This window comes from Orbicella faveolata, unplaced genomic scaffold, assembly GCF_042242905.1.
Source record: "Orbicella faveolata isolate gen_17 unplaced genomic scaffold, um_ofav_v1 contig_3, whole genome shotgun sequence".
NCBI lineage: Eukaryota > Metazoa > Cnidaria > Anthozoa > Scleractinia > Merulinidae > Orbicella > Orbicella faveolata.
The window spans coordinates 8,386,364-8,413,872 of record NW_028301558.1 but is presented as its reverse complement, the minus strand read 5'-3'; the positions used below and the strand labels follow the sequence as shown (position 1 = coordinate 8,413,872).

The 27,509-nt window shown below is 38.6% G+C and overlaps 2 protein-coding genes across 2 annotated transcripts; one reads left to right on the top strand and one right to left on the bottom strand.

Moving 5' to 3' along the window:
- Positions 1–360: 360 nt before the first annotated feature.
- Positions 361–15,819, bottom strand: LOC110061250 (putative tubulin polyglutamylase TTLL9). The gene is made up of 19 exons (XM_089297733.1): positions 15,679–15,819; positions 15,562–15,602; positions 15,335–15,424; positions 14,533–14,644; positions 14,317–14,402; positions 13,695–13,728; positions 12,600–12,665; positions 12,363–12,431; positions 11,466–11,501; positions 10,675–10,744; positions 7,576–7,616; positions 6,313–6,400; positions 5,329–5,387; positions 4,602–4,664; positions 3,721–3,815; positions 3,321–3,359; positions 2,630–2,743; positions 1,927–2,054; positions 361–1,535 (listed from the first exon to the last, which is right to left on the bottom strand). Exons 1-19 carry the CDS (start codon positions 15,817–15,819, stop codon positions 1,462–1,464), a joined length of 1,446 nt encoding a protein of 481 aa, XP_089153859.1. The 3' UTR covers positions 361–1,461.
- A 6-nt stretch (positions 15,820–15,825) lies between these two features.
- On the top strand, positions 15,826–22,837 carry LOC110062703 (ras-related protein Rab-22A-like). The gene is made up of 7 exons (XM_020769654.2): positions 15,826–15,960; positions 16,086–16,165; positions 17,504–17,585; positions 17,812–17,883; positions 18,767–18,877; positions 19,705–19,810; positions 20,590–22,837. The coding sequence occupies exons 1-7, from the start codon at positions 15,898–15,900 to the stop codon at positions 20,709–20,711; spliced, it is 636 nt and encodes a 211-aa protein (XP_020625313.1). The 5' UTR covers positions 15,826–15,897; the 3' UTR covers positions 20,712–22,837.
- Positions 22,838–27,509: the final 4,672 nt, after the last annotated feature.

Here is a 27,509-nt window from a genome sequence, read left to right as displayed (position 1 = left end):
CTAAATTCATGAGCTAAGATTTTCACTTATTCAACGCCCGATAACTTGCCGAAAATATCAATTGGTCAATCTTCTAACAAAAACCGTTCGATTAGAGCATCTACAAATCTTCACAGTTCTTGTAACAGAAAGGTTAAAATGGAAGTAAAATTGAATCAGAAAAGACAGAAACAAATATAAAATGTTCTATTTCTTTTGACAAACACTGCGAGAAAAGCAAGGAAAATCACCCGTTTATTTCAGCACGTAAACTATGTTTGCTCGTGCTAGTTCTGTTTCATCGTCATGGACGTTCGGCTTTTAAGAAGCGTTTTCTTTCAATGCGTTTGCTAAGAAGAAGGGCAAAAAGAGACAAAACTATTTAACATTTGGCTGACAGGTTTACTTACATAAAAAAATCTAACCTTTTTTAAACGTCACCAAAACCAATGATTTTAGATTGCCCTGAATATATAATACATATTTACAAAATGATTGCATAATAATTTTATTATTTTATCTTAGTTGCTGGCCAGAAAATGTAAGAACCATAACATTTACAGAAGACACCTCTTCTGTCTAGTAATTGTGATTTCCAATAAAAAATTCTTGTATACATAAATTACAATCTTAAATGAAATAATTTATAATTTGTAGCCCAGATGTATTGTGAAAATTACCTGGTATGGACTGGAAATCTGTCTTTGATGGTGTTTGTTATAAAAAAAAAATACAAAAATTGTGGAGTCATGGATGTTGACGAAAGAAAATGTGAAATTTCACATAAGCACCCTGGGCACTTACTGGAGGAAATACAGGATGTAAAGATTGATTATTTACATATTAACAAAATTTTGGAATAATTCGGCCAGTATTCTAGATAAGTTGACAATTTGTCCACAGCGGTCAAACGTACTGTGCACGCGCAGGTCCCGCCGTCTTTCCGCCAAAACAGCCACTTAACCTCTTTTAGCTCAAAAATCCTTCACTTTCAAGCCAAACGTTAAGATAGTTACTGAAAAGTTATACGACGCAGATGCATAAAGAATTTAGTAATTGATATCCATCTAGTTTGTTGGCTCGTAATCTGATTTATCACTGCTCGTTTTATAATGTTTTCTTACATAAGTCTTGAACATTTTTGCTTCAAGCTCAACCCAACAATTTTCGAGGCTGCGAAAACCAAAAATCAAGTGACGTTGAATTGTTGCGTTTTACCGCTGTGAACATAACTGTGAACATACACTGCCTTCAACGATCTGGCTCGCAAGGTTTTCCAGGACCGGTAATTGTAAAACAAATGACTGGCAGCCAGTGTTTCGTTTACTACAATGGACAGGACAAGTTCAGTTATCAGGACTTCTTAACAGACTGGGTTCAGTTATGAGGACTTGGTTTCTTTTCAGATTGGGTTCACTTATCAGGACTTCTTTGCAGATTAGGTTCAGTTATCAGGACTTCTTTACAGACTGGGTTCAGTTATCAGGACTTCTTTACAGATTGGGCATTCTTGAACACCTGTTTGAGCTGTTTGTCACGATCACTGTTGTCGCACCCTGTAGAGATAGTTCAAAAAATTGAAGATGGCTGACGTGTCTCCCTTCAGCAAATAGAACAACTTTCACTGGCTGGCGGGTTTTCGCGCGCGAGCGCCGTTGTTTTGGCGGCGAAGCCGTGAACGCAAGCGGCAAGTGTACATCAAGTTTCAACATTTCACAAGCACAAAACATTATGGTTTTGTATCTTCCGTGTATCTGTGGTTGTCTTTAAATTTTAAGAAACAAAATGGTGACCTGCGTCACGCCATGCGCACTACCTACCCCTCCCTAACAAGCCAAGAAATGGCTAGTATGTCACCTATGAATATCTTGTATTGGCTTGTTAATTCTTATTCGTTTTCGATGGTACAAACCTGAAAAATCTTCTACTAATTTCACAGTATCTTACCCAGGAACGTATTTGTAGGATAAGAAGGATTTGGAATGCAGTCTGCGCCACTGGTGTCGTCCATGTACACTGGGCCATCATTCCATATCAAGTCAAAACCGCCAACACGCTTCTCGCGGCCAGTCAATCTAATAACGAAAAAATATATTAAATAAATAGCTGTCCCTGTGGAAATTAAAAACTATTTGTCGGTCGAAATCCAATTAAACTGGGCCAACTGCCCGCTGCATTTCTCACAACCTTTCACTTCCCTTTTCCTTTAATTGTAACTGTTCAGAGAGATAGCACAAATGAATGCTGCTGCAGCTCCTGTTGTTGTTTTTGTCATCAACAACCATTAGTACTCGAGAGAACGTTCCACACACAAGGGGCCAAAGTTATCGGTAAGTCAGTTTGCACGCGGGATCCTGCGGTTGTTAACTAGCGTTCACTGTGCATGTCAGAGTGTATGTTTTGCTGCTGAAACCGCTGGTAACGAAAACAAATAATGGTTACATAATAAAAACTGTCTCACAGTTCAGTCGATTACAGAATTTGCCCAGCATTAAATTTACCAGCACTCATTTCTACACTAAATGAGAGTGGCATCGTGAAAGCAAAGCCTTTTCAACAAATATTGGCCCAGGGCTTATCATCGGAGAGAAATTTGATAGCATTATGCTCTTAGCTAAATTCATCATAGATAGAAATGTTCCATATTAACCTGTTTTCCATGTCAATGATACGCAACATGTCCTCCAACAGACGACACTTGAGCTCATAATCAGACTGACTACTGGCAGTCAGCGAAGGCGAGGCATTCACTTCAATCAGCCAACTACAGAAACAATCAGTGTATTAAAATCAGATACGGATATTACCCAGGTATTAGAGAGGTTAAGCATGACGTTTACGGCAAACGGCAAACAGCAAAAATGAAACTTTTGCCGTCTCCCTTCAGTTGTGTGTACAGTAGAGTGAAATTATTTGTGTTTGCAATGAATAGTAGGAGACGTTATTCCATTTTTGTGTGCTTTATTTACGGATTAGAAGAAAAGAACTCAAAATCAGAAGTTATCTTTGCCGTTTGCCGTCTGCCGTTAACGTCATGCTTAACATCTCTATTGTTTTTCGTAACAAATCTGATAAATATATGTATATCTAATTAACCAAGCACGTGGCCTTCACTTTAGACGAGAATATCGGTGGCACTGCAATGACACACTCGGCTATTTTGTTCTCATCACATTCTGACGTTTTTTTTGTGATTTATTACTGAACAGATGCAAGGCAACACGGAATCTATTTGTTAACGATGCAAACTACGGTTGGCAATTTAGCTGTAACCTCGCTATTTCCACAACTGTTAATTACTATATAATTGACGTCTGAAACGCCAAAAAAAATGAACTTACGGTTTTAGTTTGGAGTCGACTAGAATATCATAACCATATCTGTCAGGTCATTGAGTTGACCAAGTTAAGGAGCCAAATTATGCAAATAGAATATTTACGCTTTCCTTCCCAAGCTTAAATTGCTAATCCTCTTTATCAAATGTATGGCTTGACCTATATTATGGAAACTGTTTAAGTTGTTAGACATTACAGGGTTGCAGTTGTTAGGGTAGTTCTGAAAAGAACTGTTTTTGGTGACTGATATTTCGACAACCTAAATGTGGAACTTACTGGAACCAACCAATAATTGTTGATAAACTTTACACGAGTCTTTCAATCATGCAATACCATCATGGCGAAACTGAGCATCTATATTATAACTAACATGATCGCATCCACAGACGTGACAATATAAGGATACAACTCAAAGCAGTGTTTGTCGTTTATCATTACTTTTTGCACAGCTTGTATACTTTTGATGTAGATGTTATCCATGTCTCTAACCAAAGCTTCAACCTGAAAAACCGAAAATGTCGATATTTAATTTATACTGGCATGCAGTTTGTAATCGTTTTTAACTAGACATTTAGAAACACCATGTGCTCCCCTGGGGAACTAAGGTGTAATGAAAATAAAAACGTTTAAAAAGAAGTTTCTGAAACGCCGTGTTAACAAGACAAACTAACTAGCCACTGAATAGTGATATATCTTGCGGATAAAGCGCTATTTATCCCTAGTTCAAAGCCTGATTAAGCTAACCCAGGATTAGCGAGAAGTTTGATTTCATTTTTGTAACTTTTTAATGAGGTTTTCTGCTTATATTGTTTGTCCTTCAGTTTTGAGTTTGAATAATCTCAAACCTCGCAAAATATTAGCAGTGAAAAACATTTATATACAAGATAAATTAATACTTCGGTCAACGTTTAATTCTGAGGTAGTGTCAACCGGCTTTCGAACAACCCTGCCCTGGCCTGCAGCCTAGATGTTGGCTTAACTGAGAACTGGCACTAATTAACACTAATCAGCTAAACATGAAGTAACTACTATGGTTGAAATACCGCAGTTTAGTCACCCCCCACCCCTCCCCCTCATTCCTGTGCAATGTTGACAAAACACTTTGAATTCATGCAAGAAAGTATTTTGCCATTTGCCAACATTTGAAAGGCGGATTAGGTAGTATGCATGGACAAGTTCAAAGTGGTTGTTATGATCCTAATTTCAATCATTTGTATGAGCTTTAACTGACTGCGACGAGGATTATAGGAGTCTTTCTACTTTCTCTGGATAGTGAGCAATTTTTACCTTTTCTATGCCATGTTTTGACACAAGATATCTTCTGAGCTGCTGTAGAGACCACTTGCAACCCTGAAAATATGAACACGAGAATCTTGTAGCTAGAGGTAAATTCTGCATTCAAGCCTAATGGCCCAACAGCCAGCAATTGTCTCTACGTTCTGTAGCATGAAGCAGCTAGGAGTATTTCTACTCTCCCTGGAGATAAAGCTCGTTCATCATAGTATATACCCTGGCATTTAATTCTTACCGGTATACATTTATACACCTGGGCCGGGTTGTTCAAAGCCCGATTAAGCTAACTCAGGATTAGCAAGAATTTTGATCTCAGTTTTGTAGCTTTTCGGTGAGGTTTTCTGTTTATACTGTTTGTCCATCAGTTTTGAGCTTGACTAAGCTCAAACTGCACAAAACTTAAGCAGTAAAAAACAATTTTATACAAGAAAAATTAATAGTTCGGTTAACTTTTAATCCTGGGTTAGCGTTAACTGGCTTTCGAACAACCCGGCCCTGGGTGGAGAGAAGCATGGTAGGAGTAAAGTGTCTTGCCCAAGAACACAACACAATGACCCCCACCTAGAGATCAATCTTCTCATTTTGTCGTAACAGCATTGTTTTGCTTATTCAAGGGAATCAAATGGTGTTTCACCCAACAAACGTTTTTGCTACCTTTCCATCTCAAATTAGGATACCAAAGATGTTTCAGTTACACTGGTTTTATGCTGCAGCCACATACCTTTTCAGCATCATAATCAGGAGCTGTTTTCTGGATGGCGACATTAGTGAGATGTACATCTACAGGGTGAACATGTTAAGGACTGAAAATCAAGTCTTATTATAATGTATGATTTGACTTCATTACACAAAGTTCGAACTCTTTTTCAGAAACAAATTGCCAGTAATTTTCCAGGACTCAGATTGATTTTTCCAGGACTCTAAAATTCACATTTAACCCTTTCACTCCTAAGATGTCAATGTTAATTCTCCATACATTTCATTTTATTACCTGAGTTTAACAGATTTCCAGAACTTTCCAGGACCCCAGTAGCCTTTTTTTTCTAGGACTTTCCAGTCCTGGAAAATGCCACAATAAAATTCCAGGACTTTCCAGATTTTACAGGATGCGTATGAACCCTGATTACAAACAAGCCTGTCTCGTAGCTGAAGGGAGGCCAAAAGTTCAGACAGAGATTATAATTATAGTGTTGTCAACAAATACTGTATCTTCTATCTGTTCTATTACTTTGATGATATCTAATGAGTAACTGGACAGCAGAAATAGAGATTGGACTGGTTGTTTCAAAGCATGACTAAGCTAAACCAGGATTAGCATGAATTTTATTTCAGTTTTACAGTAATTTTTCAGTGACGTTTTCTGATTACATTTTTCGTGCTACAGTTTTAAAATGTGATAATCTCAGACTTAAAAAAAAAAAACATTTATTCACACGGCCATTTTTTCCTCGCAGTTTATTTTCAGTCTCACTCGATGCACTAAGCAAATGAAGAACTACTTATAGTCTGGAGATGAAAAACACTTCAATTTATACCAGAGAAAATACTTTTCAATAAGCTTATAGGCTTGTTTTGTGTTTGTTACTTTTCCAACAACCTGGCCCTGTATTGCTTAATATATACTGAGTGTTAGATAACCGTCTTTCCAGCAATAATTTAAGAATTCAAGGAACCTTCTGACCTATTCATGGCTGATAAAGGATACATGTGTCATCTATCGAGTCCAAAGAAAACCTTGTATTTGAAAATCTTGCAAAGCCTTCTCTGTAAAGCCAGGCACACATTGGAGCATACTAAGAAGGAGAAACGTTAGCCAGTGAACAACATAAAACTGATAAATGGAAATAATCATAAGAGCTGAGTACTCTACCAAGGAGCAACTACACAATACAGGGCCACTTTTGAAGGTGCATATATTTACATGTAGTGTCTTGTTTGGCTCATTTCACTCAGCAGTGGATAAAAGAACGAGGTCTATATATATTTAGTGGCTCGTTTGGCTCGACATTGGATAAAAGAACGAGGAATAATCTACATGTATATATGCATCAAGTCCTACGACTATATATTTATGGCTTGTTTGGTTCAGCAGTGGATGACATTAAGGAGCAAACGAGCCGGCTTATTTGGTGGATGATTAATAGTGGCCCTGTATTCTGTAGTTTACTATAATACTGTTTCAGGAAGGTGGTTCTACAAAACATTTGTCACCTATCTGATATATGCATATGAAAATGTGTCTCAAATGTACCTAAAATTATACAGTATGTTAAGTGATAGAACACTGACAATTGATAATGTTTTAAGGCCGCCACACACTAGCCGATTTTTTTTCAGCCGACAAAAAATCTTCACTTGTCAGCTAGTGTGCGGTGAATTCAGACAAGTCTGTGACAGGATTGTGGCTTGTCAGGCGATATCTGACAGTGCTAGATCTCAAAACGTCTTGTCAGGCCTTGTCGGCTAGTGTGCAGTGGACCAAGACAATTTGACGGGGTTCGCGTGCACCTCAACCAATTAGGAAATGTCATGAGAGTCACGTCAGTGGAATAGGTGCCATCTTGATTTTGAATGACTCGGCCCCAAGCCTCAATGCGGTTAGTCATGACAAAAAGTCGGCTAGTGTGCGGCAAGCTGATGGCCCAACAAATTTTAACCTGATTTGACTCTGACAGAAAATCTGCAGTTCTACTACAAAAAATTGGCTAGTGTGCAACAGCCTTTAGCCTCCAATTTCAGTTCCTAAAACAAACACTCACCTATACATGGCCCCTGTCCCTCTCTTCAACAAAATATGAACCCCCACCACCACCCCCACACAAAAAAGAACAAAAAAATCAGCTTCCCTGAGGTTAAGCCTCTCTTAGTCTAGGCTTGAGGTACTATGCATTTTTTAAAGGTTATCTGGATAAAAATAGGTTGTCGTGAAATCATCAAACAGACAGAATAACAGTGAAAAGATACTCACTGCTGTCACCAGAACATAAACTCTTAAGTCAAACTTTCTACCTGAATTGAAAAGATAAACAAACAAGAGAGAATTACACATTCTTCATCACTGTTCAACTTGGGTGTATTGAAACTCCTTGTAACAGCAAGTTAATTTAAAAAGTTTGCTTTTATATATGAAGAAGCTAGTCATAAAAGGGGATAAGTGACGATTTTGGTTGCTTTTCTTTTTTCTTGCTCCAAATTAGCTGAATTTTTGCATGTGGTCTTCAATGTAATAGAAAAATGTGGTTCTGTATTTTTGTCGCTGGTTTTTGCTTTGTTTTCGAGTTAAAACGTAGGCAAAAAACTTGGCTTTTCGTAGCCATGTCTTTAGGAGTTTATTTGTTGAACAGCAAACAGGCAGACTGTTTATAGTGTATGAAGTCAAAACCAAATCCCACAGCATATAGAGCGGAAATCTGGGAACGGATTGTTTACACCGGTTATTGTGACGTGAACACAACACGTGAATCGATCGAGCGTCAAACGAAATGCCATCAAACAAAAAAGAGATGTGCCGTATTAGAGCTCTGTCAACTAATATCTTAAGCATTGTTTTAAAGTACCTTGTGTGCCTACCTGGTGGTTGAGAGGCATCATAAAGCCTCGATAAACCCGTAAGTCATCAGCACGTTTTAAAGAATCAAAATGTGTTCTGAAACTTCGAAGGCAGCTGATATACCGTAATCGTGTTATCGGCGTTCGAAGTCAGATCGAGCCAGGTAGCAAAGTCCAAGAGCAGTTCTTGCCCAAGAAAAATACCCTCTGGTGAGTTGTGGCCCATTTGCCAAGCGTTGCTAGCGTCAAAGTTTGGAAAGCGAGAACTGGTTTTAGAGTGATAAAATTTGTCTTGTATCGACCGCCATGTCTTCCCGCGCACGAGGTGTAAAGACCCTTCCCGGCATGCATTGCGATTACGTTCTGCGGACGTTTCTCGAACTGGTAACTAGATTTAAACATAATAATGGCCAGCAAGTGGCGATCGATTGTAACAGATCTGTGATCCAGTTTGCGTTGATTTTATTTCAAATCGGCATGATTTGTAGTGTTTTGAGCTTCTGGGATCAGGGGACATGCAGATGTATGGAGACCCGTACGTTGCGCAGAAGGGTTAATCTGTTAATCTGTCAGCCCTATTTATAGAGCGTTTTCACGTGGAGTCATCAAATTCTTAAATCCAAAACTAAACAGCCGCCAAAGTTGTTGTCCTCATCAGGCATAAGAGGTACCAGCGCATTTTGAACTTGGAAGTTATGGCGGTGCGTGACATAAAGCTACGATCGCGTTTGTCGAAAACTATGTTTTATCTCGTGATTTTTTAGCCATTGAAGACCTTGCCGTATTTGAAAAAGTGTTTATTGAAATGTTTATTTGTTTTGTTTTATTTTTATTTACACCTTTTTTTGACCTGAAATCAACATTTTTGAGCTTATACGTTGCGTGAAATTACCATTTTCAGGAGCCCATCATGGGCTCCTACCATTTTGCTGTTTTCTAAGTGAAACCAACATCCTTGCCGTCACGCGTTAACGCGAAATCAACATTTTAACCTATTTAGACCTGAAATCAACATCATTGAGCTTATGCGCTGCGTAAAATTGACATTTTGCTGGTTTCTAAGTGAAACCAACATCCTTGCCGTCACGCGTTAACGTGAAATCAACATTTAAACCTTTTTTGACCTGAAATCAACATTTTTGAGCTTGTACGTTGCGTGGAATTGACATGTTGCTGGTTTCTAAGAGAAATCAACCTCCTTGCCGTCACGCGTTAACGTGAAATCAACATTTAAACCTTTTTTGACCTGAAATCAACATTTTTGAGCTTATACGTTGCGTGGAATTGACATTTTGCTGGTTTCTAAGAGAAACCAACCTCCTTGCCGTCATGCGTTAACGTGAAATCAACATTTCAACCTACTTAGACCTGAAATAAACATCATTGAGCTTATGCGCTGCGTAAAATTGACATTTTGCTGGTTTCTAAGTGAAACCAACATCCTTGCCGTCACGCGTTAACGTGAAATCAACATTTAAACCTTTTTTGACCTAAAATCAACATTTTTGAGCTTATACGTTGCGTGAAATTGACATTTTGCTGCTTTCTAAGTGAGATCAAAGTCCCTGCGGTCGCGGCGGGCCGATCCTTTGTTATGATAAACCGAGGCGAGACTTCGACTTATAACAAAGGCTTGGCTTGGTTATTATAACAAAGGATCGGCTCTGTTTATCATAACAAAGGCCCGGCTTCGTTTATTTGCAGCCTCGGCGGGAAAAGGGCGTTAGGTATTTTAATCAAAAGTGAACTTTGTCGAAAACGCTCCAAATTTCGCATAGAGTTTTGTTTAGGTATGTTTAGCAATGTCCCGTAGTTTTTGCGCTAAACCTTGCTTCGTTTTCAGGATATTGCGTATGCAAAAAACCACTCGGTTTTCCTAGCGGCGTCTTTATAAAGCGAAGCAAAAACCAGCGGCAAAAATACAGGAACACGTTTTTCTATTACATTGAAGACCACATGCAAAAATTCAGCTAATTTGGAGCAAGAAGAAAGAAAAGCAACCAAAATCGTCACTTATCCCCTTTTATGACTAGCTTCTTCATATATTTATGCACCTAAAGAATAAAACTCCTAGTGTTCATCTCAACATCATTAGTCAATTGATGCAAACCAAAAAAAGAAAAAAAAAGAAAGAAGATTAAGATAAGACTCAGAAAACTTGTCCTATTTCATGTGAAATATATCTTAATAATGTGTGAATTGAGCCCTTTGTTGCAGCTAACTGAAGATACCGGTAAGTAGTCAACAGGTAATCAACATTTGTGGGGGCATCAATTTTGTAGGCAGTGAAAATGTGCTCTTGCCTAATGGATGTTTGAAAAAATTTACCTTTTGAAAGAAAATTTAGTAAGAATTTCACAAACAAAATTAAACTATTTGCTCTTGGTTTTTGAGTTGATAGTTCATTCATTGTTAGTGTCATGAATTATCACCTCATAGAAATCAAATCGAGACTGAAGAATCTACTTGTTATAAGTAGTACTAATTGCTCAATGATTGTCTGCCAAAAGAAACTTACTTCCTATTAAATATGGATCTTCAATATAACGCTGTACAATGTATGCCTCTGGTGCTTCTTTCTCATCTTTCTGAAAACAAGATAAACATCAACTTCAACTGACTGATGAAAGAGTAAACAATCAAGAAATTGATTGTAACCTTTACCATATTCAGGAGTAAACTGAACTCAGAATAATGAAACCTTGACAGGGAGACAGGTATTGGTTGAAACAAATTTATGAGTATTTTGACTGATTTTGTCAAGAGCTGTTACATTCATTTAGAAGACTAGTTGTTGATAAATCCCAAGTTTTTCTTGTTGCATGTGGACATTCAATTTCCTTCCCTTGCCAGTCTAGGAGAATCATTTTTACCAAAGAATTATGTAAAATAAAATCATACTCATTTGTGAGAAAAATGATCTACCCAAAAGTAAATTAATTTTCTGCTTAAAGGTTTTCCTCTTGCTTTCCTTCTGTTACTGCTAGGGGTTTTGTTCTATGCTGCAGCATAAGATATAACTGGAAAAAGACTAAAATTGGTCTAAATTTTTAACACTCCTGAAGCAAGCTACCATGAGCATTAGGCATCATTGTTAAAAAGACTTTTCAGGCCTTTCAGGGTGTGACAAAAAACTACATAAAAGGTAGTAGGAAGGTCAGTAAACTGCAGACTGTGATGAAAATGACTATATCTATGTTAAACACCACATGACCATCAGTGCCTTAGACCCAGATCCTTGCGGTAAGTGATATTAACTGCATATGCAGTGTTTTCATTTCCCAGCCAGAGGAAGGACCCGCTACTCACCCTGTCATCCTGCATGGCTGCTCTATAAGGGTCTTCCTGAAAATTAGACAAGGAAGGTGAAGATATTCACTAAACTGCATTTTAATACACATGCAAATTGAAATACTTTGCCTTCAGCTAGCTCTCCAGAAGGAAACGGAAAAAAGAGAAGCCCAGGGAGATGCTCAGCAGATCAGGATAAAAGGCAATTAATAGTGGTAAGAACATGAGAAGGAACAGTGGTGCTGTTCCAAAAAAAGGTCACTACTCTTCTGTGGAAGGCATTTGGTTTGAGACCTGCCCCCTTCCCCAAACCAGGGCTCTGGAAATTCCAGTTTAGCTCCATACTCTCCTTTCATAACTTTTCTTACTAGTGACCATATTTTGTTTTATTCTACAGTGTACCACCCATCGTAATGTTCTTACTGAAGAAATAAGAATACTGGTAAATTATTTGTGATTTCTTCTCTCTTATGTTTTTCCCAAAAGCTCACTACATTATTTGTATATTTTGCTAGGTTGCTTCCGGGATCTTTTAGGATCTTTAAAACCAGATCCTAAGGACATACTTTGTCTAATTAAGGATCCTTTATTATGGGGATCTTATCTCTGAAGATCCTTAAAGACTGACCCTTAATTATCATCTTCAAGATCTTTGAAGATCCACGTAAGAATTTTCAAGAACCTTCAAGATCTTGAAGATTTTTCCACAAGATCTTTGAGGATCTTGATAAAGATCGCCTTGAAAGTGTTTTACCAGGGTTAATTCAACCACTTCTTGATTTCCACATCAACCACTATTTCTGTGTTAACCATCAGTTTAAGAGGAAATGCCATGCCACAGTAGATATAAGTATTACTTTCATTTTCTCCCATTTTAAAATAAAATAATTTGTATAAAAACAATTGTTAGAATACCTTTTTCCAGTCCATGATATCTTTTAGTTTTCTAAACAGGAAAATTCCCTTTCCTTGAGACTTGCCCACCTGTTATACATGTATATGCAAAATATGTATATTAATTTTATTTACTAACCAGAATTACTGGTCAGTCAGCTGTGTTCTATTAGAAATCCATGAATCTGATTGGTTCTGTCATCATTTTGTAAATACATAACATGGATTAATTATTGCAAACATTTCAAGCAAACTCACAGGCTTCATAATCCATGTTGTGCCTGGGTTTCTTTTAAATTCTTCCACAAATATGTGATACTCCATCTAGGATAGGAAATAAAAGATCCACAAAATTAGTTGTTAATTCAAACTGAGAAAGGTAAGAAAAAAACAAGAGGTGAGACACAAGAAAGTAAAATCTTCCAGGAGTTACTCAAAAGATAAAGCTAACTCAAAACACAAGATACAAATAAATATTAAATAAATTACAATATTTAGAGAGGAAGCCATGTCAGCCTTAGCTGCTTTTCATGAAGGTCCTAGAGCTGTACTGGCCAAATTGAACTTGGAGTGTTGGTTTTTGTGGAGGGAGGAAAACCGGAGAACCCGGAGAAAAACCCTAGGAGCAGGGCAAGAACCAACAACAAACTCAATGCACATATGTCACCAGACTGGAATATAATTGAACCTGGACCACATTGGCGGGAAGCAAGCACTCTCACCACAGCACCATCCCTGAAACCATCTCAGTCTCCCAAAAATATACCAAGTTAATAAACATATCCAAAGCCATCATTTGGAGATGAATGCCAGTTTTTTTGTTGTTTTTTGTTTCTTTGCCCTCTTTAGGTCTGATTATCTCAACACATATTAATTTATTAATACTTGAATTGGTAAAACTGAAACACAGACTACCAAGATTATTTACCAAGATTATTTAATTAAACAAAGCAGAGTTGGATATGTCCAGGCTGGAAGAGGATTCATGGCAGGATTCTTCCAATTCAGAGGTTCAGGGTTAGCTGCAAACTAAAGGGATTATGTGTACTAATGGCATCCACGATCGACTGTAAATCAATACTCTCGATCAGCACCTTGATTGGTACTCGATTGGCATCCCGATTGATACTTAGTTGACACTCGATCGACACTTGATCAACAATCAATTAGTTGACTGTCGACCGACTGTTGACTGAGATATCGATGGAGTGTCGATGGAGAGTCAACCGAGGTGTCAATGGAGTGTCGATCGAGGGTCGATCAAGGGTATCAATGGAGGGTATTGATCGACACTCAACTGCAGAAGCCGTTAGTACACATGATCTGACTAAAGTACCATTGTTGTTCACTTACCGGAAGTTCAAATGTGGTTGGGAAAAAATCACACCTAAGGCAAGTAGTCAAGGACATATTGACTAAATACTTTGGGGTCGCTTGTGTTTCAAAAGGACATTCATTTAACTATTAAGGTCACCATTTTGGTCCAACATGTTATAAACAACTTAAATGCAGTTGGGTGTGTAATTTCCCTCCTACTAAATGTGTAGATCCAGAAAATATCCATACCTACCCCATGGAAGGGATTTTCAATAATTTCAGGAAATTCCAATAAAGCTTCTCACATTTCTTTAATTATTTTGGTCTTAGAGAACCCCCACTCTCAAAAAATTCCAATCCGTTCTGTGGGGTGGTATGGAAATTTTCTGGAACTGGACAATGCACTTTTCAAGAAGCACAAATTATTTTGGGCACCCATTGTGCAATGACAGGCTATTACTAACATGTCCTTGCAGCTTTGTAACAGTCAGCAGCCCTTGCCAAATCAAATGTTGGAAGTGTCAGTCACATTTAATTGGAAAACAAGTAATACAGTGATAATTATTTAATGCCCCACACCAGCTTTATGCACTTACTGGCACAATTACACAAAGATGAGATGATATCTTCTGTGTCAGACACTTTAATACAAGGATACTTAGCAGCTTCAAGTTTTCCAAATTCTCTCTCTATTTGTTTCTTCAGTCTCTTCATATTTTTTGCCATGAGGTTCTTTCGTGTCAACTGCAGTGATATACATATTATTAATCATTTTACATGGTGCAAAAACTTTTCCACATGTAACAAATTGTTAGAAAACTAAAGGAATCTATAAGTTAAAGGTAATTAATCATTTGTGATAACAATTTTGTACCTCATAGTGATTCCTGAAATGACAGATCTTGACATGTTCTTCCATGTACATATGGTCAAAGTTCTCTCTCATCCAGCCCACATCACACCAGTAGAAATCCCATTCACCTTCCCTGTCAGTCAATCATTCAGAGTTTATGATATGTATTTGTTGCATTCATAGCATTTACATTGTCTTATTTAATTTTCTAGATTTTCAATTGTTTTGTACTAAGAAATATCCATATCAACCACATGGAAAGCAATGGCATCCATGTCAACTCTCCCAGACTATGCAGGAGTCTCCTGGATACAGACAAGGTCTCCCAGTTTCTTATATGCGTCACCCAATCTTCCAGATACTTATTCCTTTTTCACACTTATTTTGAGTAATATATTTGAAAAATTGAGGGGAAATTTTTGGAATATTTGACACATTTTTGTGGTTGAATTGGCAAAGCTCTACTTGTACATTGAATAACAATTTTTAGGGTCAAGAAAGAAAAATTGGCAATGTTTCAGATTTCATGTTTTTTAGGTTGGCATCTCTGCAATATGCAATGGTAAGTTATGCAGTTTTAAACCTTAGCTGGTGGTGTATATTTGGAAAACCTTGGGAAATCTCTAGTGTGTTATATGCTTGGAATGCACCTGGTTGCTATGGTAACTAGTTAAGGTTAATAACTACATCACATCGTTTGTCAGGAATACATTCTAAAAAGAAATAACTCTAACACAATTGGGCCTCTACAAATACGGTTAATACACTTAAATATTGTATTACAAGGTTGAGTAACCATAATAACAAAAAATGGTTAACTTACTCTCGGATTTCCGTCCAACCTTTTGAGCGAAGAACATCCAAAATAGTATTTTGAAGCGAGCATTTGAATCGGATGACACGGCTGTTGTCACTTGTAATTTTAAAAAAGAATGGTTAAACGTTTCTTTCGCAAGGGTTAAGCTTTAATAAATTTTATAAGATTATTAGAGACGACAACAGAGAGACGACAACGTAGAGACAACAGAGATCTGGTCTTTGAATACTTACAACGGTTTTCTCTGGACTGGTTTCCAGTTAAGAGTTGTTTGCTGTAACAAAAAAGGTACATTTTTCAGTTACAAGGTTGCGATTGGACCGAGAGAAAAGTTTCCTTACTTTATTTACCTTATCGCGTTTTGCCGCCATGTTGAAAATCCCAGTGAAGCCCACAATGCATCGGGGTTTGACTAGTTCTTCCCAGATCCCTGGAAAAGGAAGTCCCATCTTTCTTCGAAGTTTTGGAATGAGAGCTTTCGCCTTTGACATTCGGTTAAAAAGGAAAATGTTTCGATGTTGACAAAGAGGAAAGACTGTTACAGGTTAAGGAAAAGGTCGAATTAGAACATGCATCGAGGGTACCACAGTCCTGGAGGCTCGATCAGAGAAATAAAGCTCTGTCTTTTAGGGGTGAGGACAGTGCATTACTGTATTAACAATTTACTATTCGTGAGTGTTCACTACATACCGTGTCTAAATGTCGTCGAAAGTGATTTTATCTAAAGATGATTTACTTGTCTGTATTTGAACTGTAGGATGCTGGTGTGGGAAAGTCATGTTTGGTCCATCGGTTCGTTTCTGATTCATTTAATGCCTCCTCACCCCCTACCATTGGGTTAGTATCAGTTGAATAGTTGAGCTTTTTGTTTACGTACAGTGTTATTGAAGCTTACCTGATTAATTAAACAGTATTCTTATTTCGTGATATGATACTGATGATGTTCAGAATAAAGTAAAGAACATAAGCAGTGGAAAGGAAGCCCTCTGTCTGGACATGCTTAAATGATCATTCAAATGACCAATATTTTTAATTTAGTATTTATTGTTTGTCCTAATTGTGACAGAAGGTTTCCGAAATTTAAAAATGAAACTCGTGTTTGTTTGGTTTTGTATATGACCCACTACAGTTGTTAATCAAACAACAGTACTTATAGGTCAGGTTGTGTTTCTCTGGGCTGATGTAGGTCTGGACTTATAGTCAAAGATCACATGCATCATGGTGCTTCAAAGGATGTTATCTGCATGGCAAGGATTCATTGGTTCCTTTGTGCCATGATCTGGGTGATCTTGGATCATTCATCCTGATCTCGATCATCCCAAAGGAATACCCCCTTTGTCCGGTTACAAGTGATACAGTGTATTGATCAAATAGAGATATCAAAATACCCCCACCCCTGCAAGGGCAGGACACACTCCAGGCATTTGACTGATTGAACTGCCCCAGGGGGCTAGGAATTTGCCAATGGTGGTTCTTTTATGGGGGAGGAGAAAATTATACATCATATACTAGAGAGGTGGAGGGGAATTTGAACATTTCAAGTTGTCTAAAAATTATGGTGCAGTCAGAAGACATCAAGGTACAACACCATTCGTCTTTATTTGCACACACAATCTATTTTACAGTTATAAGTGCTTTTCCACAGATGTTGTTGCTTGAGTGGAAGGGTCTTAAAAAGCTCTGCACATATCTGATTTAGGAATTAATGGTAACTTATCCTGGAAAGGTTCAACTGTTCATTTAACTTGCTTGGTGCCATGTAATCAACAAGAAAATTAATGACAATGGAGAAAGGCTTTAGCTATCCAGATACATCTCTTATCTTCCACTTACATTCATTTGTGATGAAAGAGAAGTCTAATATAACATCGGCCAAAAATTTATATTAATTCACTGCACAGATCTGATGATAAGGTGTCTCTCAAACTGGTTAGGACTAGGTGGAAACAAAGACAATAAGGGACATTATCCCTTATAGCCTACATAGCCAGTGGGATTTTACATGCCAGTGCTTCTGTTTAGAGATCAGGGCCATAAATGAGGGAGCAGTAAGAATGGGGAGGAGTTAATTCCGTCGTGTGCTTTGACTCTTTTCTTATAGTACACTATGTATTTTGCCTGATTGTGTCACATTTTTTTAAATCATTGGGAATCATTGCTTATTGTATCTTGCAGAGCTGCTTTTATGACAAAAATGATGCTTGTGGGAGAACAAGCATTCAAGTTTAATATTTGGGATACTGCTGGACAGGAGAGGGTATGTACATTCAGAAACTTTTAATTTGTAAATGCATCATTATTGACATAATTAAGTTATGACACAAAAGATCGTAATTTAGTTTCTTTACAAAACATTAGCCTACTTTCACGGTAGCTTTATTATAGGAGACATTACCAATATTATCAGGGACCAACTTATCAGAGCAAACAATGGTATGTTGAGAGCCATTTATTTGACTTAATGTATATGTTTTGTCTTTCAGTTTAAGAGCCTCGCTCCACTTTATTATCGAGATGCTGCTGCAGCCATTTTAGTTTATGATATAACAAGTGAGGTAAGTTGTAGCAATGTAAATAGTGGATGGGCAAATATACGCAATTATTTAAGCTTAACAAATTTATCTTAACTACAACAAAGTGACTCAAACCTCAGTCTGTTCAAATCAAGTCCAATAACTTGCATAGTGGATGAAACCCTACTTTGTGGTCATTGAAGTGAAGGCTAGTGATTTCACCATTGATTTCACCATCGTGGAATGGCATGAAGACATCAAATTGATTTTGGAGTGGCAAAAAAATCAACTAGCTGTGCTCAATTAAGTGAGGACAGCTAGTAAAATATTGTTGTTAACACAGGAGGCCTAAGTTATGCATGATTATGTCACGTGCACAAAATTCACCACCAAGCCCTGTTTGTGAAAATTTTCTCAAACCTCAGGTACCTTTGTGTTGTTTAAGCAAGGCCGGTATTCTTTTCATCTTTGTTGCCTAGGGAATTTATCCACAATAAATTCTAAAAGCAAGGCTTGGTGGTGAAATTTGTTTGTGTGATGTCATCATGCATAAGCCAGGGCTATTTTTGTAAACTATATAGACTAATCTATCACTTTCCATTTTAACTGACTGTCTGTTCAAACAACTGTGAAAAATGGTGAGGGGTACTTGGGTTCTTGATGTAGATTCCTACGAATTTCACATTGAAGAGGTGTTTTTTCCAGTAAAACACCACATTTACAGTATGTAATAAAGTTTGTGATATTACGGAACTTATTCTAACTTTCAGGTCTTTGGGTAATATAAAACCATTTTAAGCATTATTGTACTTTCTTTCTTTTTTGTAATTGAAAGTGGGCAGGCTAGTCTTTTTCCATCATGGTACAAAAAAAGAAAAAACAAGGACAAACTCAAGTAAAATTTGCATCCTCTGTTGAATTTCAGAGTTCATTTCATGCTTTAAAAAACTGGATCAAAGAGTTAACAAGATATGGTCCCCCTGATATCCTTATCGCTATTGCTGGTAACAAGTGTGACAAGGCTGATCAAAGAGAGGTGTGTGTTTGTTTTCAAGGATATTATCTGATCAGGTTGATAGTGGTACAAATGAACCTAGTCTGTAGCAGCTAATCCTACAGGATCGAAGAATGTTTCTCCTTTAAAGGGGTAATGTCATGAATGCAACTATGTGACATTTCAGTTAATGCAGCAGAATGTTTCAAGTTTGAATTTGGCAAATTCAAAATGGCATCAACTGATGGAGCCAGCTGTGGTGTGTGAACAAGGGAAAACGGCATTGAATGACTCACACAGAGAGAAAAGGCTGTCATGAAAGGATAATTTAGATGAAAGTATGTTGTTGTTGTTTTGGGCCAGTTTAGTGGCTGCCTGTCATCCCTGGATACAGTACTTCCATGTAGTGAATGCTGAGTTTTGATTTGTTGAGCTACTCAGTTCATCTTGACCTCCTAATCATAATTCATTGTTATCTTAGGAATCCATTAGGGAAGTGCGGTGCCCTCATGCTTAGTGCACTCGTCTCCGGATCGAGTGGTCTGGGTTCAAGCCCTGGACAGGTCATTGTGTTGTGTTCTTGGACAAGACACTCTACTCTTACAGTGCCTCTCGCCACTCAGGTGTAAAAATGGGTACCAGCAAATTTAATGCCGGTGGTAACCCCATGATGGCCTAGCTTCCCATCCAAAGGGAGTAGAAATACTCCTAGTTGCTTCATGCTGCAGAAACTGGAATAAGCTCCGGCCTAATGGGCCACTTGGCTCGTATGCAGACCATTAGGAATCCATATGCACATGGCTTTTAACTGACGTATTGAATGTATTGAACATCTTTTAATACACGCTATTCACGGTGTTCCTCCTTAGGTTCTGGAGGAAGTAGCAGAGGAGTTTTCCAATAGCGTGGAAGCAATATTTGTAGAGACAAGTGCTCGCACAAACAAGAATGTTCACTGGCTCTTTGAAGAGTTGTGTGAGTTCATGTTTTCTTCATTATCAATATCTCATATTTAATTATCAACAGCCACCCAAGCAGCTAAAGCAGTGGCGGATCCAGACCTCGAGCTAAGGGGGGCAGGCGGTTTTATTTTGCTTACCCTGCCAGCTTTTCTTTCTTCTGTGATTTCTTCTTTTTTACCCAAAATAAGGGGGAGGGGGGGCTGGGGCCCTTGGGCCCTTCCCCTAGATCTGCCATTGTAAAGTAACCATAGCAATGGACTAGCATCCCATCCAGGGGGAAGAAGAAATAATTTTCTAGTTGCTTTATCCTACAGAAACCAGGATAGGTTCCATGAATGGTATCATGGAACACTTGGCATTATAACATCAGTGCCAACCCCACCCCTGCCCCCCACCACCACCCCTAGATTGAGAAAATGGGTGAGGCCTGAAGTGGTGACAATAAACCTATTCTCACTTCAATAGTGACAGGGGAAGATCTAGGAAAAGTGTGCAGAGGGTGTACACCCACCCCTGAGATGAAGACTTCTTCTTCATATTCCCTTTAAAAATTGGTTAACCTCACCAGTCTGCAGTTACGCCATTCCTTAGTGGTGCACCCCTCCTAAGAAAAATCCTGGATCCACCCGCGAGTGAAGTAGCTCTGTAGCCTTAGAAGGAGGGATATTTTTGACCCGTGCATTTTTGTTCTGCATTAAGCCATTTCTGAAGGGGGGAAGGGAAGCTTCATGCCTTAAAAAGATACATATGCGGTCACAGGCTCACATTTAATACAACTTATCTCCTGCTTAGCTCGCAGACTACCTCAAGAACAAGCAGAACCTCACCCTGCAAACCGCACCCTTCTACGACCCAGACAAGCTGAAGATCAACAGCCAAAGAGATCTTGTTGTTCTGAGAAATCACAATCTTGAGTAGAACTGTACAGATATTAGTGTAACTTGTATTAAAGAGTCGGTAGGTACAAGAATTCCTTAAATTGAGATTCATTCAGTATAGTAGTAAGAGCTAGGAACAACTCTACCATTGGAAAGGAAAATATCTGGTATTGTTGCAAAGATGGCACACAAGCCATGGTTCACTTCAGAATTGCAAGGGGCCTGGGTATGAGTAGCTAGAATTTATTAAGTGAGAGGATAATTGAATGAACCCATGTTCAATCCCTTTTATGAGACATTCCTGCAGGGAATCAGGGTAGTCATGGTAGTTGTATTCATCATCTTGGGCTAGATATTTGATTTAATGAATACAACTACCATGATTCCCTGCAGGCATGTCTCAGAGAGGGAATAGACCAATAGACCAATTTCGATATATTAAAATTCAGCCTAAAACAGTAGACCTCAGCACGAGGCTCTGGGGAATAACTACAGAATTTGTGGGGTTTATTCCCCAGAGCCTTGTGCTGAAGTCTATTGTGTTAGGCTGAATTTTAATATATCAAAATTGGTCTATTTCGATATATTAAAATTCAGCCTAACACAACAGACCTCACAAGGCTCTGGGGAATAAACCTCCCAAACTCTGTAGTAATTCCCCAGTGCCTCGTACTGAGGTCTTTTGTTTTAGGCTGAATTTTGATATATCGAAATTGGTCCATTGGCCGTTATCTCAAAAGAAGTAAACAACCAAGCCAAATTTTGTAATCTTCTTTTCAGTAGGAGCTAGACTAGAGGCTTCTAAAAATTAGAAGAATTATCAAATACTGTGTTAGGGCTCCAAAACAGCAGCTTTTTGCAAATGGGCGTTAAGCCTAGGTTACTAAATAAACCTAACTTTGTTTTGTTGTGCAAAGTTATTTGATTATCTCGCCAGGAATAACGTACATCTCTTTGCAGTGCACCCAATTTATGCGGCATAAGATTCACTGCAAAATTCTGTAATTAAACACATTGCCCCATGTTTCGTTTGTTAGTGACAAATGCAAGTCCGTAATACCATACTAATTTCTGTAGGATTGTGTTTTCGGCATGGATAATTTGTACTCAAAATGTACGTGTGGCATGCAAGAAAGATGGCTGCTTCGTGCTCAGGTTACAAACAGGCTACGATTTCTGTTTTAGTTTTAATTCATTCCCAGGCAGGCCTTTTTCATTTTAGTGGCATTAAATTGCAAATGGGAATATCCATTTACAGCTCACCCTGTGTTAGTGGACATCTCCCATAAGCAAGAAACTACATGAAATTGTGGTGCCCTGTTTGTTCTGTGAAGTGCTTCAGCCATTTTGACTGCAACCGTTCTTTACAATTTAGTGTATTAATTAAAAGTTGAGAATAACTGACATATTAAAAGTGGCTTTAATCTTCTTGGCATTCATCGTCGATTTTTCTGTTTTTGGTGTTGTTAAATGTAATTTAGGAGATTTAAAGCAGTTAAAACTTCTAGCTAACTTGCATGGTAAGTGAAAACCTTACAAGGGAGCCTGAAGATTGGTTCTACACATGACTACTATTTAAACAACACAATGTTTCTGCGAGGAACTATCGGCTGATAGTTGCCCCGCGGAAATGTGATGTTCTTAAACAAAAATTTACCCGAGAAGCAAAGCTTCAAAAAGCTCCGTTTTCAAAATGTTTTCTGTCCACACGAAAACGAAAAGCCAGCGTTTTCAAATTGCTCTGGTTTGAAGAGCGTTTTCCAAAGCTTCGTTTTCGTGACGGATTAGTGTGGACGGTAGGCCTAACCGTAGAAATAAAGCTGCGTTTTCAAATTTCTCCGGTGTAGTGTGGACGGGATCTAATACGTTTATCAAGTTTACTTTCAATGGATGAATAGATGTGAGTATTACATCAGCAATCAGCGGTTTGCATGGGGGGTGGGTGGGTAGGCATTGTGATAGATTTAACTTCGAATATTAAGGTAAGACGGTGAAGGGTTGTTGATAACTGCCACACGTTTTTAGCCCTCCTTGTTATATTTTATTACAAGAGTATAAACGTAATTAGTATTAACGCAGCTAGATAGAGGTTTGTAAGGAAATTTTAAAAAAAAGAAGTTTGTAATTGTTTTTGAATAAAACAATTATTCAAGTTGTGAAAAGTAGTCTTGTAATTTACTTCATTGACCATTTAATGTTAAGTCTTCCCGACACATTTCAAAGTGTTTCTCTCTTCGACAACGGCAGGTATTTCCTGTCTTTGCTTGTTCAAAGGTGGGGTAGTGGAGACGAGTGATTCTCACGTAATTGCTCGTGTCGTGGCCCGCATACCAAGCCTTACGCTTGGGAGAAGGTGGCAACATACTTCCTTGTAAGTAGGCGTTGCTGCTGCAAGTTGTTTTGTGAGCATCTCCACGCGTGCTATTGATCGACGGATGTTGTAATTGTTCTGGCTGATAACTGTATCAGGCACGGTTTTTCTGGTTTAACTCAATAGTTTTCCACCGGGAGGTGCTTGGTTTCGTTCAAGTCTGTAGTGAAAATTACGGGAATCTCGCACCACTCTTTCCTTTCACCAAATCCAACCTGAAGCAAATGGAGTATCATTAGCTGACAGATTGAAGCCCTTGAATGTTTGTTAAATCTGAATGGTGAAGTCTGAGACTTGCGTCAATCACAAAGACAACCACGTATAAAACATCAGAGTGTAGAAAGCAATGCAAGATTTGTCCAGATTTGACGTGTATTTTAATGGGATGTTGTCCACCCTATTAAATGTGGGTACAGGCACCTACCGAGTGGGGTTCTCATTTCTTTCTCTTCTTGTCGAGATGCGAGTTCAAATCAGTAAACAAAAGACACGATACATATGTTAAGCAACGAAAAATACAAAACATACAGGAATGCAGGTTCCGAAAGTATCGATCCCAGTTCCTCTGGGATTTAGGAGCTAATTAGTCCAGTTCTAACCCTCTCTCTCTGTAACACCTCTCTCACTAGCGTTGCATGACAGAGAGAGGACCAGAACTGGACTAGGGGCTACTTCACATCGTTTCGAAGGGTCGCATCTTTCCAGAGATCGCTTGTGCTGGCCGAAAAATGCTCGGATATTTGTCCGCGGACACTATCTGTTCCAAGAAGCGAACGGTTACCAGAGCGTAGCTCGAGGAAAACAGTGAGCTTTGAGGAACAGATTATGTCCAAGGACAAACATACGAGCATATTTCCGCGCCAAATGGAGGTTATTGTGTTTATTATCCTTCAAAAATTATTTCGTAACACGCGCGGTTTTGAAAATTGGGGAACATCGATATCACTCGGATATTCCCCAGTTTTAGCTGGGGAATATTCAGTCACGTGATGCGTTTAAACCAATCGCGCGCGAGCGAAAATATTTGATGGATTATAATTATGAATATCGAGTAGAAAATAGAGATTAATGCTCCTCTAAGGGCTAGGAATAATGAAGAGACATTATAGCATTTCACTTATTATAAATCCCCGACGTGAAACCAGTGTCCACAATCCCTTACGGGAAACGTGTTTCAGTTAACAGGTCAGTGTGAATGAAATCAATCATACGAAACATATTTTCTTACGGAAAACATCACATAAAACATGAAAACAATTCATTTTCCCAGTTTTCCATCTATTAAAAATGCTTGTCAAGACACTCCATTTAACTTACTAGAAACACGTAGCTGATCGAGTGGTTTTCCCATTTTTCTGTTATTTCTTGTTTCATCCAGGCGTCAATAAGTTAAGTTATCGCGGGTATCCATAGACAATACGCTGAAGATTCGGGAGTGCTTTTTTCAGAAATTTACCATTATTATCTTGTTTCAACGTCTTCTTCGTGTTTATACTCCTGAAAATGATTTCAAACGGAAACAATATTTACTTTTCAACCAACCACCAGACATCACATTACCGCACTGATGCCGATACCAGTCTGCGGCAAATGCATGCACGACATGAAATGTTGCCGTACAGCGCGGCTTCTTGAATCGAGCCACTTAAAAGAACTGACTGATCAAAACGTCAGTTACTTATCAAGAGCAAAACAGGGCAACCTTATTCGTAAACAGAACAATGACGTTAAATCAATATCTAGAACGAAGTCTGAAATCAAATAGGGGCTAATAACGCCGATTTGTTTTACTTGTTTTAGAACTATTCTTAGCGCCAAAGCTTTTTCTTGGGATCGAAATCAAGCAGTCGAAACAATGAGTTTCCCAAGACGTCTACAACTTGTTTGGTTTCAAGTTAATGTTAACGAACAAGAGCAGAATACTGTTGTCTCGATTTGCGTTTTGAATTGTCCATTTTCTTCCACGTGGGAAGGTTCAACAGGTCGCACTGTAAAACAAACCAGCAACACCCTTCTGTTCTTTAGCTATATTACACATCAAGGGCATTAAAGGAACTACAGGTTAGCCTATCATTGCTTTATCAGACAGGGGTTGACTACAAGATACCGGTACTGCTCGTGGTTTACTGAGGCACGGCAAGGCTGGAATGAGCTTGCTGTTCTGTGTTCGTTTTCATTGTAGCTGGTCTTGTAAGGCAATGGACAAGGGAACTTATTTCAAACATACTAAATGTTAACTTAATTATCCCCTTGAAATAACTTGGGAATTTTTTTAGCCGGTAAAAGCAAAAATCCGACGTTCTAACAAAATGAAATGGTTGTTTATGGAGCTCGCAGAATTTACATTAACTCCAAGCACTGAGGTCCAAGACCAGCAACAATAAGCCAACGTTTGCTCTGGGGGTTTCTCTCCCGGTTCTTCCTATTGGTTAAAATTCAGTTATACAAGGTTGACCTTCAGTAAGCAAGGATATTAGCCGCGTTCTTTTTCTGCGCGTTCATGGACCTCGACTGCATCTTGGTCCATAAAAACGCAAAAGAGATCTTGGCCAAGATCCTGCCATCTTGACCTCACGCTTGAATAACAACACATATCTTAGCAGCAATGGTGTCTCTGTTAGGCTGTGTTGACGGAAATAGAATCTTCCGTTTGACATGGTCATGGGAGAAAATTCCATCAACACACTATCGTGGCCATAAATAACTTTTCGTGTAATCATGCGACGGTAAATAAAGAAGGTAGGAGACTTCAAGGTCACTAAAATAAGTGATGTAAAAGATTTGCCATAAGTGATGTAAAAGATTTGCCATTTGCACAATGATCCTTTTTTTTTTTTGTCACAATATTCAAAACCGTACAAAACACATTTCTTGTTAATGCCAGTTCTTGGAATTTGGCAGTTGACACTATAGTTAACACTTAACCACTGGTCCCAGAGAGACCGTTAGTTTTGTTTCCGAGAATCTTTAAGGGCCTCTTCATGTGAGCCCTGTCAACCGGACTGGCTCGGTTTCCGAGATTTCGTCTCGCCACTCTTTCCTTCGTAAAAATTTCGATGTGTTCATATGAGAAGCCGGGCTGGCCCGGTTACCGAGATCTCGGTTTTCGCAGAAAATTTTCCCATATTGACACTCCAGCCCGGGTCACCGGGAAGAAACTTTTTTGACAAAATAGCCTCGCTTTCGCAACACAGTGGCCAAAATGACCTAATTTTTGTCTTGAAAGTATTACCACTTCAGAACTATGCGATTTACCTTTATTAGTAAAGTTACAAGAGTCCACAAAGCTACGACAGACGCGAACGATACATTTTTGTTTCTTGAATTTCATCCCGTTCGATCGGGCTGAAATTTCCCATATGAATACTGAGACAATAAAACTCGTCCCGGTAACCGAGCCAGCCCGGTTACTGGGCTCATATGAAGAGGCCCTAAGTTTCCTGACACACAGCCGAGGGAAACAGATTTGAGCTGTGAGGGAAGCAAAATTGACAAGTTTTGCGGGACCAGCTGGTTAACCTTTATTGATTCGTCCAAGATTCTGCAAAACTTTTGGCGGAAAGCAGTTTTATTGTCAGACGTCATGTGACCTAGAAGCAGTCAATGAGACACGCTACAGGGGGAAAAACAGATTATATCGTCACTGGTCTGCTTGTAATGAGAAACTGGAAGCTGATCAATCATGGGTGAGAGCAAATCTAGTGAAAACTTTAACTCATGAAATATACATTCTCACTGAAAGTGGCAGCATTGACCCTGCCATGTTCCTGTAGAACTCTTTCCCAAGCCTTTATTAAGGGCGAATCTGTTTGGGTAACGGCAAACGGATAACAAGGGGACGTGGTAACTAACTGCTGACCGAAAGAGCTCATGCTTCGCATGACAGGAGTTTGGGCTGATACGAAGATGAACCACTCCTCAATAACCAAGTTTGGGGTAATGGCAGTCGACAAAATTTGTGTTGGAGCCATTCCAAACTTGAAAGAAATTCTGGTCAGGCGTCCATGTAATCTCCATTTTGCTTTCCCACTGCTAAAACTATGTGTTCAAGTGAAAGCTTTTGTTATCCAGGGAAAAATTTTGATTTATAGGTTGAAAGACAGCTGAGAATCAGTAGGAAAACACTGCTCAGGAGATACAAGGGCAAGGCGATACTAACAGTGAAAGAGACTACGAGAACAATTCCAAACCTAATCTTATCTTTTATTACACAAACTAATCATACATAATAAATCTTAAATGGCATATATCACGTTAAGTGGATTTAAAGAATAAGATACTGCTGTCCTTGCTCATGAAACTAAGCACACTAAGCATCTCAGTGAAGGAAAAGGGATTTAAAGAAGTAACCACAAAGGACAAGTCAAGATTCAGATTGACGCACAATTTTTTAGATGTTGACAGCATTCATCAGACAAAAATGTCCGTTTCTTCATCTGAAGAACCAAAAGAATTACTTTCAA

Bases quoted from the DNA above. Each gene is read 5' to 3' on its own strand.
- LOC110061250 (XM_089297733.1), bottom strand. From the start codon at position 15,819: ATGTCAAAGGCGAAAGCTCTCATTCCAAAACTTCGAAGAAAGATGGGA. The intron at 14,403-14,532 runs GTACAAAATTGT...ATATCACTGCAG, and splicing joins ATTTCAGGAATCACTATGAG to TTGACACGAAAGAACCTCAT. The intron at 3,816-4,601 runs GTAAAAATTGCT...TCGGTTTTTCAG, and splicing joins CAAAACATGGCATAGAAAAG to GTTGAAGCTTTGGTTAGAGA.
- LOC110062703 (XM_020769654.2), top strand. From the start codon at position 15,898: ATGCATCGAGGGTACCACAGTCCTGGAGGCTCGATCAGAGAAATAAAG. The intron at 15,961-16,085 runs GTGAGGACAGTG...TTTGAACTGTAG, and splicing joins TAAAGCTCTGTCTTTTAGGG to GATGCTGGTGTGGGAAAGTC. The intron at 16,166-17,503 runs GTTAGTATCAGT...TGTATCTTGCAG, and splicing joins TCCTCACCCCCTACCATTGG to AGCTGCTTTTATGACAAAAA.